The following is a 16420-nucleotide window of genomic DNA, read 5'->3' as shown; positions in this document are numbered from 1 at the left end:
TTAACAGTTCAATAAACAGAAATCCAAATACGAAGTTGAAAGGAACAAAATGTTATTGCTGAACAAAGATTTTTTGCATAACTGTATAAAGGTGTTTAGGTAGACAAACTGATAAAAAGGGATAACTAACAGTACTATTAACATTTTCTGTATTGTATAGCAGAGTATAGCAGCATTAAGTCTTTAGGCTGTAGGGATCTGTAAAATTCAGAGGTAGTCATGAGTAGTGAAGGGTTTAAATGTTGCTTGCCAAGCAATGGCATGTGATAGGCACATCCTTTTTAATACATGACCCTGAAAGTTAAACCATACATTTTTGCATTGGACTAAATTATGAAAATACATAATTTACAAAATTGTTGTATGGGGTTTTCTTTTGTCATCTTGGATGTTTGTCAGAAAATAAAAAATGTTTGCTAAAATGATGCAAGCATTTGCAGTACATTTGGTTAAAGACGGTTCAGTTTGCATCTTAAATTCATTTTTTTAGAAGGTTAACAAAAACATGTTATTCAATTAAGGGGGGGTCATGCTAACCTGTGAGGCATAATCCTCTCCTTTGGATCTCTCTGAGGCTTCTTTTACTACCACACATAGATTTAGTAAACTAGGTAGAAACCTTACCTTCTGAATTCTTTATTTCATGGAGTAATTCAGAGGGCAGAGTTTGAATATTTCACAGCCAAAAGATATTAAATGACTGACATATTAATGCAAGAAATTCCACCAGTGGACCAAAACACTGGAGGTTGAAATCTCCTTTAAAGCAGAACTAAACCCCCCCAATTAAACAGTTTCCCAAAACAGTTAAATCTAAGGCGTGCCTTGAATGATAACTGTTGTAGTTACTAGTGTGCCTATGTTAGCTCTCAAATGGCTAGTATCATAGCTAATCATGTGTGCAGCACCATAGCAACAAGGGCTAGCATGGCAGCTTCCATGGCTGTAAAGGATAGTAGAGTTTAGTTCTGCTTAAAGTAATCATTACAACAAGATTTAAGACTTATTTAACCAAACATTAATGGTCAACATATATAATACATAAAGCTTCTGCTGTGTTATTCGCTTTGCTGAGGTACAGATCTTGGTAGAATTGCGGGATTACTGAGTATTTTAATCTGTATGCTGTAGTCTATTATTCAAGCATTTTCAACCATAAACAAAAAGAACCATATTTTCCAAGTTGTTCCTACAGAATTCTGCTTAAACTAGAACAACGAGACAGTCTCCTTTTGGGGCAAATTCAAAAGTCTTTTTTTTGTTTTTGTTACCAATAGTCTTTCAAATTTTATGTGTTTGGAAACATTCAATTAGTGTTACAGGAAGACCAATCCTTATATCACCAGTCAGAGCCATAAAAGATAGCATAAGACTTTTGGTCTATTTATAAATGTTTTCATGCAAAATTCACAGCTTTATCATCCAAGATTTAATTAGAAAAAAAAATGTGTGTATCCTGGGTAAAAAACATTCATAAATAAACCTTATGTTGCCCCCCCCTCTTCCAAGATAAGTAAAATATTCAGCATCACATATTCCCAATTTTCTGATTCATGCTGCTTGTTGGGGACCTAGCTGATGAACCAGAAATAACATGTAAATGCACTGTCTTTTTAAAAGACAAGTTGATAGTACCTTTACCTTTTCTGTAGGATGCAACACCTATTAGGTTTGGCAAGGTGATGGATTTTGTATAGTTAAGTGAAATGTGATGAATCTTAACAAAGGTGGTTAAATTGAAAAAAATAAAATAAAAAAAAAAAAAAACAATCTCGCCCCAATATACTAAAACAAAGATAGTAGATCTGATACTTATAACAACATTTTCAAGGTCATCCTTGGCAACAAATGTCAACAGCTGTGTGGAGTGCTGAGATTTGCACTATGGCTTTTAGTATAGGGTTGTATTATGAAGAACATGTATATTAAAATCAAAGAGTCCTGAACTCTAAACATTCTAAATACGAGCAATCATGTTTTTTTGGCCATGAAATAATCCTAATATTGGAAGTTATAAGACACAAACACTCAAAAACAAAGAAATATATCTGTGCCCATTGCCCTCAAAAATCGATACCCCACAAGCATTTAAAGCACCTTTCTTATTAAAATGATTCAAGCCTAACAACAAAAGTATGTGATTGCTCAAGGATCCTTTTTTCCCCCATTTCTATGAAAATTTCCATTTCTAATGAAAAATGGCTGCATGAGGGTAAAGTATATATTTTAAGCGTTTACTGGATATGTAATGAAGTCTTTTTTTCTGTCATAAACCATACGGTAGAACTGTTTTGTTAGAAACACAGGTTTTAAGCATGTTGCTTCCTTATAGAAACATATGAAGCTACTAAGCAAAAAGTAAAGATCTACAAGAAACTTTGGGGGAAAAAAATCCCTCATCTTTGGTGTTCTAAGGGAGTTTTGTCAAGTTTGGGTGTTAGCTGGTGTGAAATACTCATCTTTGCACACCGAGCTTTGCCCATTTCAATGCCCATTTTGTTTTTAAAGTCCTTATGTGTATGCAGTGCAGTGAGTGACAATGACTAAAACCTGATTCAAGAATGTTTGACCCACACATCTTTTCTCAACAGCGTTATTGATTAGTAGGTTAAAGATAAAAACAGCATTTTTAAAAAGTTACCATTTATCTGTATCCCCTGTCTTACAGCAGTATTTTAGAACTAAACCTGGGACAGTGAAAAGGATTAGAAAGAAAGTAATGAAAAAGTTTTTGGAGAGGTTGAATCATTTTTGAATTCTGCCCAATAGGCAACAAGTGGAGAGATGGGGTAGTACAAATTAAGTGGTCAAAGCAGCGTCTTTTCATTTCTGAGATCCAGAAAAGTTGAAGGGACTGAATCTGAATCTAAGAAAAACTGCTGTCTGAGGTAGAAATGCATGTTGGCGGTTGTCTAGTCCTCTTCAGATTCGTGTGAGGAGGCCTCTTCAGTTTCTTCCTGAAATTGACAAAAGACAAGATCAAGGTTAATTATTGATATGTGTTATAAAAGTACAGACCAACAATTGTTTAAAAAAACATCTTTATAAGAAATGGGCATATGGTTAATCACCGATATCTTCTATATTTTATTTTTTTACCACAGCTTTTATATGCAGCACCTTTTTGGATCAGTGGATATCCTAACAACTATGATTTGCATTTGCTGCAGAATTTTAAAGGCTCTGCCTCCAGGTAAGTAACATTCAATTACAATATGACTTGTGTAGCACTTTAATATACTATATATTTTTTTATTTGCTATTTTTTTCCCATGAAAGTGAAGTTATCCTTCAACAACAAAGGGAGGGTACGGTTTATCATAGATTGGAGAAGCAGTAAAACAAAGTCATAGTGAAGCAGGTCCTACCTAGATCCTTCATAGCTAATGAAAAAAAAAAGAACCATGCATAGAATCAATATATTAAAAAAAAATCACTTAAAAGAAGTTTTAGGTACAATAACTCCTACCATTTAAATAATGTTACTTTCAATTTCCCACAATGCACACAAGGAAGCACAAATCAAAATGCAAATACTTTTCTTTTGATTTTCCATGCTATGACATGACTGCAAAGCTCCAGTCTCTCTGATTAATTTGCAGGGTTGAAAACGGGGTGGAATTCCCTTACAGCAGTGACATCACCCACCTGCATCCACTGCTCTTGATGTTGTCAAGGGGAAGACAGTCTCCTCCTACCTAAATCACACAAAGGGGCCATGTAGGCAGCACAAGCATTTGGAAGGCAGAAGCATTTAAAATGTAGGAGTTATAGTGCCTAAACATCTACCTACATTTTTAGAAAGCCTTGATGCTACATGATGCGTCCTAAGAAAGACAGCCAATGAGAACAGGATAGGAGATGCAGGTTCAGATACATGTCAAAATGTATTAAAATGATCTTGTACATTTTCGCACAATGGATCATGACTCGTGTATTTAATAAACTTTTAGACATTGGACCAATAACCGCAAAAGAAACTGAAGGTGGCTCAAACTGGTATAAGTGTTTTGTGCAAATACATCGGGTAATAAAAAAAAAAAAAAAATAGAAAAGTACTATGCTATATATGTAAAGCCTATAATGACCCAAGATTGGGGGTCTTTATAGCAAAATCAAAGGACAGATAAATAGAAAACTGGTCATGCTAGCAACACAACAAATTGTTGATATGCATTTTAATCTTCAAATATCTGTCAACTTTCTAAATTAATACTTGTTCGCAACACCCAACAAGAAACAAACAAGACTGGCATAACAACCTCATTCTGATGTTAAATTGAAACTTTAAGTAATATATTTATTATCTGTTTAGCTGAATCCATTGGAATTATAATCATATTTTTCCTTCTGTGCCAAGACAATGCTTTTGTAATCCATTTCTTTCTTCCTTTACATACAGTTGGCTCTACAGCTTAACACCCTCTATACATATTCTGAATAGAAAATGGTAAGTAAATGCAAATTACATTCTGAATGGAAAATGGTGAATGCTAATTACATCTGTTTGTTAAAATGAATCTAAGGTCTACTTTACAGAAGGGACTGCTCCTTCCATCTTGACCACCACAACCCATTGATACAGTTGTGCTCATAAAGTTACATACCCTGGCAGAATTTATGAATTCTTGGCCCTTTTCCTGAGAATATGAATGAGAACACAAAAACTTTTCGTTCACTCATGGTTAGTGTTTGGCTGAAGCCATTTATTATCAATCAACTGTGTTTACTCTTTTTAAATCATAATGACAACATAAACTACCAAAATGACCCTAAACAAAAGTTTACATACCCTGGTGATTTTGGCCTGATAACATGCACATAAGTTCACACAAAGGGGTTTGAATGGCTAATAAATGTAGCCATCCTCACCTGTGATCTGTTTGCTTGTAATTAGTGTGTGTGTATAAAAGGTCAATGAGTTTCTGGACTCCTGACAGACCCTTGCATCTTTCATCCAGTGCTGCACTGACGTTTCTGGATTCTGAGTCATGGGGAAAGCAAAATAATTGTCAAAGGATCTGCGGGAAAAGGTAGTTGAACTGTATAAAACAAGAAAGAGATATAAAAAGATATCCAAGGAATTGAGAATGCCAATTAGCAGAGTTCAAGTTCCAATCAAGAAGTGGAAAATGAGGGGTTCTGTTGAAACCAAACCACGGTCAGGTAGGCCAACTAAAATTTCAGCCACAACTGCCAGGAAAATTGTTCGGGATGCAAAGAAAAATCCACAAACAACTTCAGGTGAAATATAGGACTCTGAAAACATGTGGTGTGGCTGTTTCAAGATGCACAATAAGGAGGCACTTGAAGTAAGATGGGCTGCATGGTCAAGTTGCCAGAAGAAAGCCATTACTACACAAATGCCACAAAGTATCCCGCTTACAATACGCCAAACAGCATAGAGACAAGCCTCAAACGTTCTAGCAAAAAGTCATTTAGAGTGATGAGACCAAAATTGAGCTTTTTGGCCACAACCATAAATGCTACATTTGGAGAGGAGTCAACAAGGCCTATGATGAAAGGTACACCATTCCTACTGTGAAACTCGGAGGTGGATCACTGATGTTTTGGGGATGTGTGAGCTACAAAGGCATAGGAAATTTGGTCAGAATTGATGGCAAGATGAATGCAGTATTTTTTAAAAAAATACTGGAGGAAAATTTGCATTCATCAGCCCGGAAGCTGCGCATGGAACGTACTTGGACATTCCAACATGACAATGATCCTAAACACAAGGCCAAGTCAACCTGTCATTGGCTACAGCAGAATAAAGTGAAGGTTCTGGAGTGGCCATCTCAGTTTCCCGACCAATATCATTGAGCCACTCTGGGGAGATCTCAAACGTGCAGTTTATGAAAGACAAGCCAAAAATTTACAAGGAACTGGAGGCTTTTTGCCAGCAAGAATGGGCAGCTTTACCATCTGAGAAGATAAAAAAACTCATCCACAAATACCACAAAAGACTTCAAGCTGTCATTGATGTTAAAGGGGGCAATACACTGTATTAAGGTGGGGTATAACTGGGGGTATGTAAACTTTTGATCAGGGTCATTTGGCTAGTTTGTGTTGTCATTATGATTTAAAAAGATTAAACACAGTTGATTGATAATAAATGGCTTCAGCCAAACACTAACCATGAGTGAAAGAAAAATGGATTTTTGTAAGATCTTACCGTAAAATCCTTTTCTCTTAAGCTCATTGACAGACGTAGTCTTCTTGATTCTCAAGAGCTGGGTTATGTTGTCTCCGCAGGAGTAGGACTAGGCAGAAAGACAAAACGTTCTGGCTCCACCTTAGGGGCAGTCCCTGAGGGTATATCCTCCCTCTCTCTGCTACAGGGAATCAGTTCTGTTTTAAAGCAGTACAGAGAATTTAACCCAACCCAACTCAATGATAGAGGGGCGGGTACTACGTCTGTCAATGAGCTTAAGAGAAAAGGATTTTACGGTAAGATCTTACAAAAATCCATTTTTCTCTATCGCTCATTGACAGACGTAGTCTTCTTGATTCTCAAGAGCTGGGACATCCAGAAGCAGTACCACAAATGAGGGGTGGGATTGACAAAATCAAATACAATCTAGAAGGCCCAACCGGTGCCAAACTAGAAGTTTTAAAGGCTCATTAAAAACAAAGAATGAGACTAAAGAAAAATTTTCCAACGGAAAAAACCCTCGAGGTAGACCACTGGTCTCCTCAAATTGCGGCCTGCAAAACCTTGCGGCCAAACGAGGCATCAGACGATGCCATTACATCAACTTTATAATGTTTAGTAAAGGTATGCACCGACGACCAGGTAGCCGCCTTGCACACCTGGACCACTGACGCCTGATGGCGAAAGGCCCATGACGCACTAAGTGCCCGAGTGGAGTGCGCCTTAACAGGGAACGGGGGCTCCCGACCCTTAATAGAATAAGCCTGTACTACCGTCTGTCTGATCCATCTGGAAATGGTCGCGGCAGATGCAGGCAACCCCTTTTTGGGTCCATCTGGGATCACAAAAAGTGAATCCGTCTTGCGAAACGAGTCTGTCGTTTTCAAGTATACCCTGATTGCCCGGACCACATCCAAGGAGTGTAAAGCAAACTCCCGAGGATGACTGGGCTTAGGACACAGGGAAGGTAATACAATTTCTTCATTCAGATGAAATTCTGAAACCACTTTTGGTAGGAAGGATGGATTCGGACGAAGAACCACCTTATCTCTATGAACCACCAGATATGGTGAACGACAAGATAATGCGGCCAGTTCTGACACCCTGCGTGCAGAAGTAATAGCCACCAAGAAGGCCACCTTCTGGGACAACGTGGGTAGAGGAATCTCCCTAATATCTTCAAAGGGAGGTTTCTGAAGAACCGACAACACTAAATTAAGATCCCAGGGGGGTAACGGCGCGTGCACTGGCGGAGCCAGATGTCGCATCCCCTGGATGAAATTCCGCACCAAGGAATGAGTAGCCAAAGGCTTCTGAAAGAAGATGGCTAATGCTGAGACCTGACCCTTGATAGTACTCAAGGCCAGTTTCTGCTCAACCCCTTGTTGCAGAAAAGCCAATATTCGACTAATCGAATAAGACCGAGGACGGAACCCCAAAGGTTCACACCATGCAATGTAGGACTTCCATGTGCGATGATAAATCTTTCTGGAAGTCGCTTTCCTTGCTTCAACTAGAGTAGGAATAACTGAAGCTGACAAACCTTTGTCCTTCAGCACCTGGGTCTCAATAGCCAGGCCGTTAAAGCCAGCGATCGTAAAGCAGGATGGAAGATCGGTCCCTGAGACAGTAGATCCTCCCTGAGAGGAAGTCTCCACGGGACGTCCGCCACCAGTCTGACCATGTCGGCGTACCAAGCTCGACGAGGCCAGTCCGGAGCTACCCGGATTACTGGAATTCCTTCCTCCTCTATCCTGCGAAGAAGTCTTGGCAGTAACGCGAGAGGAGGGAAGGCATATATTAGCTGGTATTGCCCCCACGGGGCGATCAGTGCGTCTGCGGTTTCTGCTAGAGGATCGCGGGAGCGAGCCACGAATCTCTGAACTTTCCTGTTGAATCGTGATGCCAACAGATCCACATCCGGGGTGCCCCACCGTAGGCACAACTGGTGGAAAACGTCTGGATGGAGGGACCATTCCCCCTGATCCAGGGTCTGACGGCTGAGATAATCTGCTTGCCAATTCTCCACCCCCGGAATGAACACCGCAGAGATTGCTGGAACAAATCGCTCCGCCCAGCGAAGAATGCAAGCCACTTCTTTGGCCGCTCGGACACTCTTGGTGCCCCCCTGGTGATTGACATAAGCCACGGCCGTGGCATTGTCCGACTGGATCCGAACCGGGCTGCCCTGGAGCTGCTCGGTCCAGTGAATCAGACAAAGTCTGATCGCTCTCAGTTCCAATACATTTATCGGTAACCTGGATTCTTCCGGGGACCAAAGTCCCTGGACAGATAACTGACCGAGAATTCCTCCCCATCCGGATAGACTGGCATCCGTGGTCACTATCGTCCAATATATTGGCAGAAATGACTTTCCCTGGCTGAGCATCGGAGACCGAAGCCACCAGACCAGAGACTCTCTGGTCTGTTTGCTCAATCGGATCTGATTGTCCAGGGATTCCGGATTCCGATTCCATCTGAGAAGAATCTCTTGCTGAAGAATTCGGGTATGGGACTGGGCAAATGGAACTGCTTCGAATGAAGCCACCATCAACCCCAGAACCCTCATGCAAGTCCGAAGGGAAGACCAGCTGTTGGACAGTAACAACTGGACTGCTGATTGAATCTTTCGGAGTTTCCCTACCGGAAGAAAAACTCTTGTCCTGACTGTGTCTAGAATTAGACCCAGATATTCGAGCCTCTGGGTGGGAACCAGAAATTACTTTTGCTGGTTCACCAGCCACCCGAATTCCTGTAAAGAAATCATAGTAATTTCTATGTTTTGTAGCAAGGTCTGAGGAGACTCTGCATGAAGCAGAAGATCGTCTAGGTAACCAAGGATCGATATACCTCTTTGGCGCAGAAGTGCCAACATTGGGGCCAACACCTTTGTGAAGACCCGCGGAGCCGTGGCGAGACCGAAAGGTAACGCCACAAACTGATAGTGGTTCTCTTCTACGGAAAAGCGTAGAAACCGCTGATGTCCTGCGAAAATGGGAATGTGAAGATAGGCGTCCTTGATGTCTATGGACGCTAGGACATCCCCTGGATGCAGGAAGGCTGCTACCGTGCGAATGGACTCCATTCTGAATCTTCTTATGTTGACGAAAGAATTGAGTGCTCTTAAGTCCAGAATTGGACGCACTTTGCCCTCTTTCCTGGGTATTGTAAATAGGTTTGAATAAAACCCTTGAAACCGTTCTGTCCAAGGAACGTGGACTACCACTCCTTGTTGTAGTAAATCTGTGACTGCTCTCCGCAGATCTTCTAAACGATCTGAGGATAGTCGGATATTGGAAGGGAAGAATCGCGCCGGTGGGAGAGATCGAAACTCGATCTTGTACCCTGACCTTATGACTTCGCAAACCCATTTGTCCGGGATTCTGGAAAGCCATGGATCCGGGAACCGGCGAAGACGTCCCCCCACCCCAGTTATGGGTGGGGGCGCACCTTCAGGCTTTGGATGGTTTATCTTCAGGTCTGGAGGGGGCGGGCTTTTGCTTGCCCGACCAACGACCCCTGACGCCTCCTGCAGGAGCTTTGGAGGACTTAGTTTTTTCACCCGCGGGACGAAAAAACCTCTTGTGAGCAGAAAAAGAAGGCCCTCGTCTTTGACGAGTTCCTCTACCTTTAAAATTTTGCGGTAAAAAGGTGCTCTTTCCACCCGTGAGATCTTTAATGATCTCATCTAAGTTGGCTCCAAATAGACACTCTCCTGAAAAGGGGATATTAGCCAATGCTTTTTTGGAACCTTGGTCGGCTAACCAACCTTTTAGCCACAGTGTACGCCTGAGTACCACTGCTGAGACTGATGCTCGCGCCAATAATGGAGTGGCGTCTAACGCCGCATCACACAGAAACTGTAACCCCTGTATCATTTGTTCCAACAAATCTGATACCGCCTGAGGGACCTCTTCTAAGTCCCGGCGTAACCACTTGGTCCATTCAGTTACAGCCTGCGAAACCAGACCAATAGCTATTATAGGTCTGAAAGCTGATCCAATCAAGGAAAACATGGTGCGAGACATAGCTTCTATCTTGCGATCCACTGGATCTTTAAAAGACGGAGCGTCTTCTAAAGGAATAACCGTGGCTTTATTCAATCTAGCAATTGGTGAATCCACCACAGGTGGTTCTGTCCATTTCTTAATAAGGGTTTCCTCAAACGGATAACGCCTGTCAATGCGTTTAGAAATAGTAAAAGTGCGTTTTGGCAGACGCCATTCTTCTTCGATTGGATTGCCAAAACATTTGGGCAATGGAAAAACCTTCGCCACTTTGATGCGTTTTTTAGTCCCAAAAGGGATTTCAGTTTCAGCTATTTCCGATGGAATACCCTGTAACCTTAAGGTCTCTTGAACAGATACAATGAGTGCGTTTACCAACGCTTCCTCTCGGGCTATGGCGGATGCCGAAACATCCTCCTCACTGTCTGAAGAGACAGGACCCGAGACACCAATCCCAGATGAAGTACCTGCAACTGCAGAAATAGGCTCAGAGTCTGAATCCGAGGTTTCAGATAATAAGGGGTTAGGCGGGGGTCGCTTTCTTGCGCCCTGTCCCTGACAAGCCACTTCCACCCGGGACACAAAAGTTTCCATAATAGCTGACAATGATTCAATTGTCAATGGGGTGCTGGAGGATCCCGCAGACCCCTCGAGGGGATCCGGAGTAGATACATGAGTGGCAGGGTCCATGTTAATACAGGACACCTTTGCCAGCAAAACAAAAAAACTTTTTTTTTTTTGTGTGTCTGCCCCCAGCGCAATAGCGCCCCTCAGAGTACCTGCTTCTCGATCCCACAGAGAGAGAGAGAGGAACCCCCCCAAGGCTCACCAACCGATGCAGTGCAGTTTCCAACCAACTGCAGTCAGCGTCTGTCTTACACAGACTGGAAGGAGCTGTTTGCTTTTTCCCGGGTAGAAGGCGTGGCTCCGCCCCCTGTGTACGCCTTCCGGCGTTCCCAGCTCTCCACGAGGTAGCTGGGCTCACAAAACATGGCCGCCCCCATAGAAGAGACATAAGACTCCAAAAACATGGCGGCCGGCGTGACCTGAGGACATACATGCATTCGGTCTACGGCAAAATGGCGGCGGACCGCCGAAATCGTTTTCCCAGCACATCCACCTGCATTTCTGCTAAGAGGCGATATATGGATCTACAGAAGATACACTACACATAAGGTAGGATTATACCTCCTATGTCTGCTGTAATGTTACAGTCTGCTGGGTAGAGTGTTAGCTCTTAAACCAAGTCCACTTCCCACAAACACATGCTGTATTACAAGGGGGACTTGTAAGTATCAGATATATACTGACCATATATGGAGGGGCCCATAATACATACTGCCTCATAACGAGGAAAAAAGGGAACGTTTACTCACCATACCGAACCGACAGGCACCCTCTCTTCACAATACCCTCTCCACCGGGGTGGGGGTTTGTGGACCACTCAGGACGCCTCGACTCTCTGGTACCTGGCGTCCAAGCGAGACTTTTAACTCGCAAAGTCAGTCCCTTCACTGGGACTCCGTCGCGGCCGACCCAGCGCGGAGCTCTGGTCTGCACGCGCTCGTAGGCAGAAACCGGGGTGACCACTGGATCTCAACATCCAGCCCGTCGCCCGGCCCCGCATACTTACTTGAATATGTCGCGGCCGACCAAGCGCAATGCCATGGTCTGCGCGCGCTCGTAGGCCGGCTGGGGTGACCACAAGTGTCGCCCAGTCCGGCATTCTTTGCTTGAAGATCTCACAGGAAACAATACTGGAGAAAACTACCTAAAAAATGTCTTTTTCTTAAAGAAAAAAAGTCTTGCCAGGACCAAAAGATCCCAGCAAGGAACTTAGGTCCTTACTCCTGACTAGACAGAAAAAAACTGATTCCCTGTAGCAGAGAGAGGGAGGATATACCCTCAGGGACTGCCCCTAAGGTGGAGCCAGAACGTTTTGTCTTTCTGCCTAGTCCTACTCCTGCGGAGACAACATAACCCAGCTCTTGAGAATCAAGAAGACTACGTCTGTCAATGAGCGATAGAGAAAAGTTTTTGTGTTATCATTCATATTCTCTGAAAAAATGGCCAAGAAATCATAAATTCTGCCAAGGTATGTAAACTTATGAGCACAACTGTATCTACTATACCTTTGGGTTGATTTACTAAAGGTAAATATACTGTGCACTACAAGTGCACTTGCTCCAGGGCTTAGTAAATGAGGTAAAGCTTCACTTTGCAAAGAATAAAAAGAAATGGGGTGCTTTATTTGCCCCCTTTTCTTTATGGGATGGCGGTAAGGGAAAAGAGACATGGTTTTAACATTAGGTTCTGAGGTTAGCTTAGGTGTAGGTCTGGGTAATTCAGTCTGTCAGGTATAGGGCACTGTGAGGAGGTGAACTTTTGACCCAGGTCAGGAGCTTTGGTTTTCCCGCCTGAAACTGAGTCAGTATCTAGGCAGTTTTTTGAACTGTAGGGGTCCTTCCCGCTCTTTATCAGCTGTTTCTGGGCAGTTTTGCGCGTGGAGTGTGTCTCCCGCTCAAATAGCCCGCTCTTTTGTCAAGAAACCAGTTTTTTCTAGCCCTAGTGGGACTATTTAAACAGGTGGCCGCGGGGCTCCGGGTCACATTTTCACCTCAAGACCTACGCTTTCAAGATCCCCCACCCTCCCCCCCCCCCTTTTTAGGTCGTCGCGGCCTGCTATTATTTATTTGGCTCACACGGTCGCCTTAGCATTGGTTGCTTAGGTGGACGAAAGTTAAGTCAAAGTAGTATTTTAAGTAAAGTGGATAATGGCTACAAAAGTTTAAGTCATGTTTGTCAACCTGAGCCGTGTGGCTAGGTTGTTGTTTATGTGATCGGAGGTTTAAAATGTAAATAAAGTCTGAAGTTTTTATTTATGTATGTTAAGCCATTAATTAAAGCAGCCACGGCCTTTTTTATATCCAAGCGATGTCCGGTGTTTTTATTTATTAAGGTTATCAAGTCAGTAAGTTTATTTAATTTATTATACTTAATACATCTTGCCTGCCATTCCCATTCTTAAGGCTCGGTTCACATTTATGCGATGCGGGAAGGCTACGAATTCGCAGCCTGTTCCCGCATCGCACACGCACCCCCGGCAGTTCACACTGCCATATGCGATCCGCTGGGGGTGTCAATGTAATCTTAACGACACCCCCAGTTTGATCGCATATCGCAGTGCGATTGTGCAGTTCGCACAGGATCGGATCGCACAAGTGTGAACTGCTGTGCGATCCGATCCTGATGCGGCTGCAAAAATGCCTCCTGTGCGTGTTTGCTGCGGGTGCGATGCGAATTTAGCCATACAGTTTGTATGGCTAAACTCGCACCGCACAGCTGATCGCATGTAATGTCGGAGCAGTGCGCTCCGACATTACATGCGAACCCGGCACTCGCACAAGTGTGAACCGGGGCTCAATCAGATGCAAGGAAAATAAAAAAAATAAACAGCATTTTTGCTTGCACATGATTGAATGATAGAAATAAGCAGAGCTTTCCCTGAGATCTAGAGCAACTGCATTTGCAATACACAGTATATTTGCTTTTAGCAAATCAACTTCCCCCATGTAAATTGCCCAATACCCTAAAGTGTGCTTGACTGCCTAACGGGGAGCTAGAAATAGACACTTACCTAGACAGATAGCAAAAGCAACATTACAAAGTATATAGGATCTAATACAGTACACGTTTAATAGGGTCTTTTGTCCTGAAGCAGTTGTATATCTGTTTATATACCCTGGAAATCATGGACTAATGCAACTATTCAGCAGTTCCATTTGCCAGTAAATGCTGAAAAGTTGAGAAAAAAAAAAAAAAAAATCACTGTACCTGTAACGATGTATATTCCCTAAAAATTTAAGGAATATGATAAAATCAGTCAAGCAGACCCTTTAGTTACAAATAGAGTAGAATTACTTTTTACTAGGTATAAACACTAAGATGTGGTCATGGATTCCACATTGTAAAATGGTCAATGGGTCCTTCAGTGGAACTCGAGCCTGCCCATTAGGATTACCAGGCTAGTAGTTTTGTTTTTCTTTTTTTAATCAAGATGTACACAGTAAGAAACCTAGGAAAAACACATTTATCTAAATAGAAAAAAAATAATCTCCTTCACCACTAGCTAAACCAGATTATAAAAGTCTTCATACTTTAAATAGATTTAATTTTCCACATGGCTTCATTTTGTCTGGGTGGCTAAGTGACAGAATTTATAACCCTCTTCCTTTCCCAGGCTGCTACACTACCCCATTCAATAAAGCACGCCTTCAAGTTTCTCTGCATTACATGAGCAGGCTTTCATTCATTAGTGTTTGAAACACTTCAGCTGTGAAAGAGCTGCTAAACGTTACCACGTGTGACGCTGCTACAGTAGGGCACCCTGGTTAAGGATACTAAACAAAGCTCTGGCCTTTAAAACTTACTTAAAAAAACCTTGTGCAATATGTTGAAAAACACAGTCTTTGTTGTGACAGAAAAGAAACCCCTTCAAAGCAAGAAACACCATATACTGTGAGGATAAACACGCACAGAAAAGGTTGACAGCTGCACAGATAGGACCACAGCATCAAGCTGTGAAATTTCACACTAACTGGTACTTTGATCAGCCTATACCAATGTGGGAAATATAACAAGCATGAAAAAAAGCCCTTTCTGAGTCAAAATATCCTACAAAAATTCCAGCTTAGGTCACATCCATTAACTGGCTAGCAAGGCAAGAACCTCTATGCCCAGGTTTGAAAAAGACATTTAGACACAAGGGTTTTTAGTCCTAAAATGAGAAATGTGCATAGGAAGCTAGTTTGTAGCAGAATTTGAAGTGAATCAATTCACTATTCACCTTGAGCATACCCAGAGTTTCAGTGACAGGCTCCAATTGCCAGGTCGCTGGCAGACCAAACTGCCTAAATATCATAACATAATTGGTCATGTGTAATCTCCTAAGGGGCCGTTCTTGCTCAGAAAAATACATTTTACATACCACTATTATACCAAATATGTTTCATGGGAATCACTATAACCTTCCCAACTTTTATCAGCACCATCATGATTTGTAACACACTGAATGTTATGTGTTATCTGTTTATCATGTGAGTGGCCTTTATAAATAATGTTCTCTATATCTGGAGGATCTCAATAAATGGATTTATTTGTGGCACACTATCTACTCTATCTGGTTGTCATGTGGAGAGGACAGTGTGTGACCCACCGTTATTGAGACCCCGGTGACAGGACGATCGGTGATATGCTCATAGTGATAAGCGCTGTGTAATCATTTATCTGGTGAGTATGCATTGCATGTGGGGCAACATGAGTGAAACACTGAAGTCTGTGTTTTTTGCCTTTCATCATGGGTGCCCTTCTCTATCTGCTGTGCAAGATTTTACCGTTTCATCTATATGCTATACTATGAGTGCTTTATTTTCTCCTCACAGGTCATTTTATGAGAGAGACTGAATACAACACGGACATTCTTGATTCCCTTATTGGGGAACCTACCAGGTATTTTTGTATCATACCGTTGAGATTTTTGGGGAGTGACTTTTTTACCTTTTAGACCGCATTCACACTGCAGCGGCATGACTTTGCACGACTTCGGGGGCGACCTGTGAAGTCCCGTGCACCGCGACTTCGGCGCGAATTGCACGGACTTCATATAATGATTGTCTATGCAAGTCGCTCCGAGGTCACCCCGAAGTAGTACAGGACCCTCTTTCTAAGTCGGAGCGACTTGAGTTAGAACGGGTCCTGTAGCACTGCATGGACCGCGACGGACCGCGACTGGTCAGGCTGACAAGTCACCTGACAAGTCGCGGTAGTGTGAATGGAGACTTATTAGGCTTTACGTTTATCAATATTCTTAGAAGCACACTTTTCAAGTGATCCTTTATGATCTTTATTTTACAACGTTAGGTGTGGCTGGCAAAAGTATATGCTAAAACCCTACCTACTTGTGTTTGATAAAGAGTGGTGTAAACTTTTGCAGGATGTTATTTTCTAGAGTTAAAAAAAAAATAATAAAAATAATAAAGAAATTGCAATATACCATATACTGGATCTGACAATAAATGGGTACCATTCTCATCCAATTTCTTTAAGCTAGCATGGCTGAAGTGCTCATGGGGTACAACAATTGCTCTGTACTGCATGAATAAACTTACTGTATGTGAAGTGTTTGCAGTTTTGATGATATTTCACATTTGTTTGTCAGTGGAGTCCATTTTCCTCTTAAGTTTCTTACCCTAACAAAAAT

The 16420-nt window shown here is 42.2% G+C and overlaps 1 protein-coding gene across 1 annotated transcript in view; it reads right to left on the bottom strand.

Moving 5' to 3' along the window:
• Positions 1-2792: 2792 nt before the first annotated feature.
• HMGA2 (high mobility group AT-hook 2) overlaps positions 2793-16420 on the bottom strand; it is a 175605-nt gene continuing 161977 nt past the window's right edge. The window contains exon 5 of the mRNA XM_082255551.1: positions 2793-2957. Within this exon, the coding sequence (XP_082111677.1) occupies positions 2913-2957 (45 nt within the window). The 3' untranslated portion in view covers positions 2793-2912. The remainder of the gene's footprint in view (positions 2958-16420) is intronic.

The sequence above is a fragment of the Pelophylax lessonae genome, assembly GCF_965119305.1.
Source record: "Pelophylax lessonae genome assembly, chromosome: 4".
Taxonomy (NCBI): domain Eukaryota; kingdom Metazoa; phylum Chordata; class Amphibia; order Anura; family Ranidae; genus Pelophylax; species Pelophylax lessonae.
Note: the sequence above shows the minus strand (reverse complement) of the source record. Positions and strands in the feature narration are given on the sequence as shown.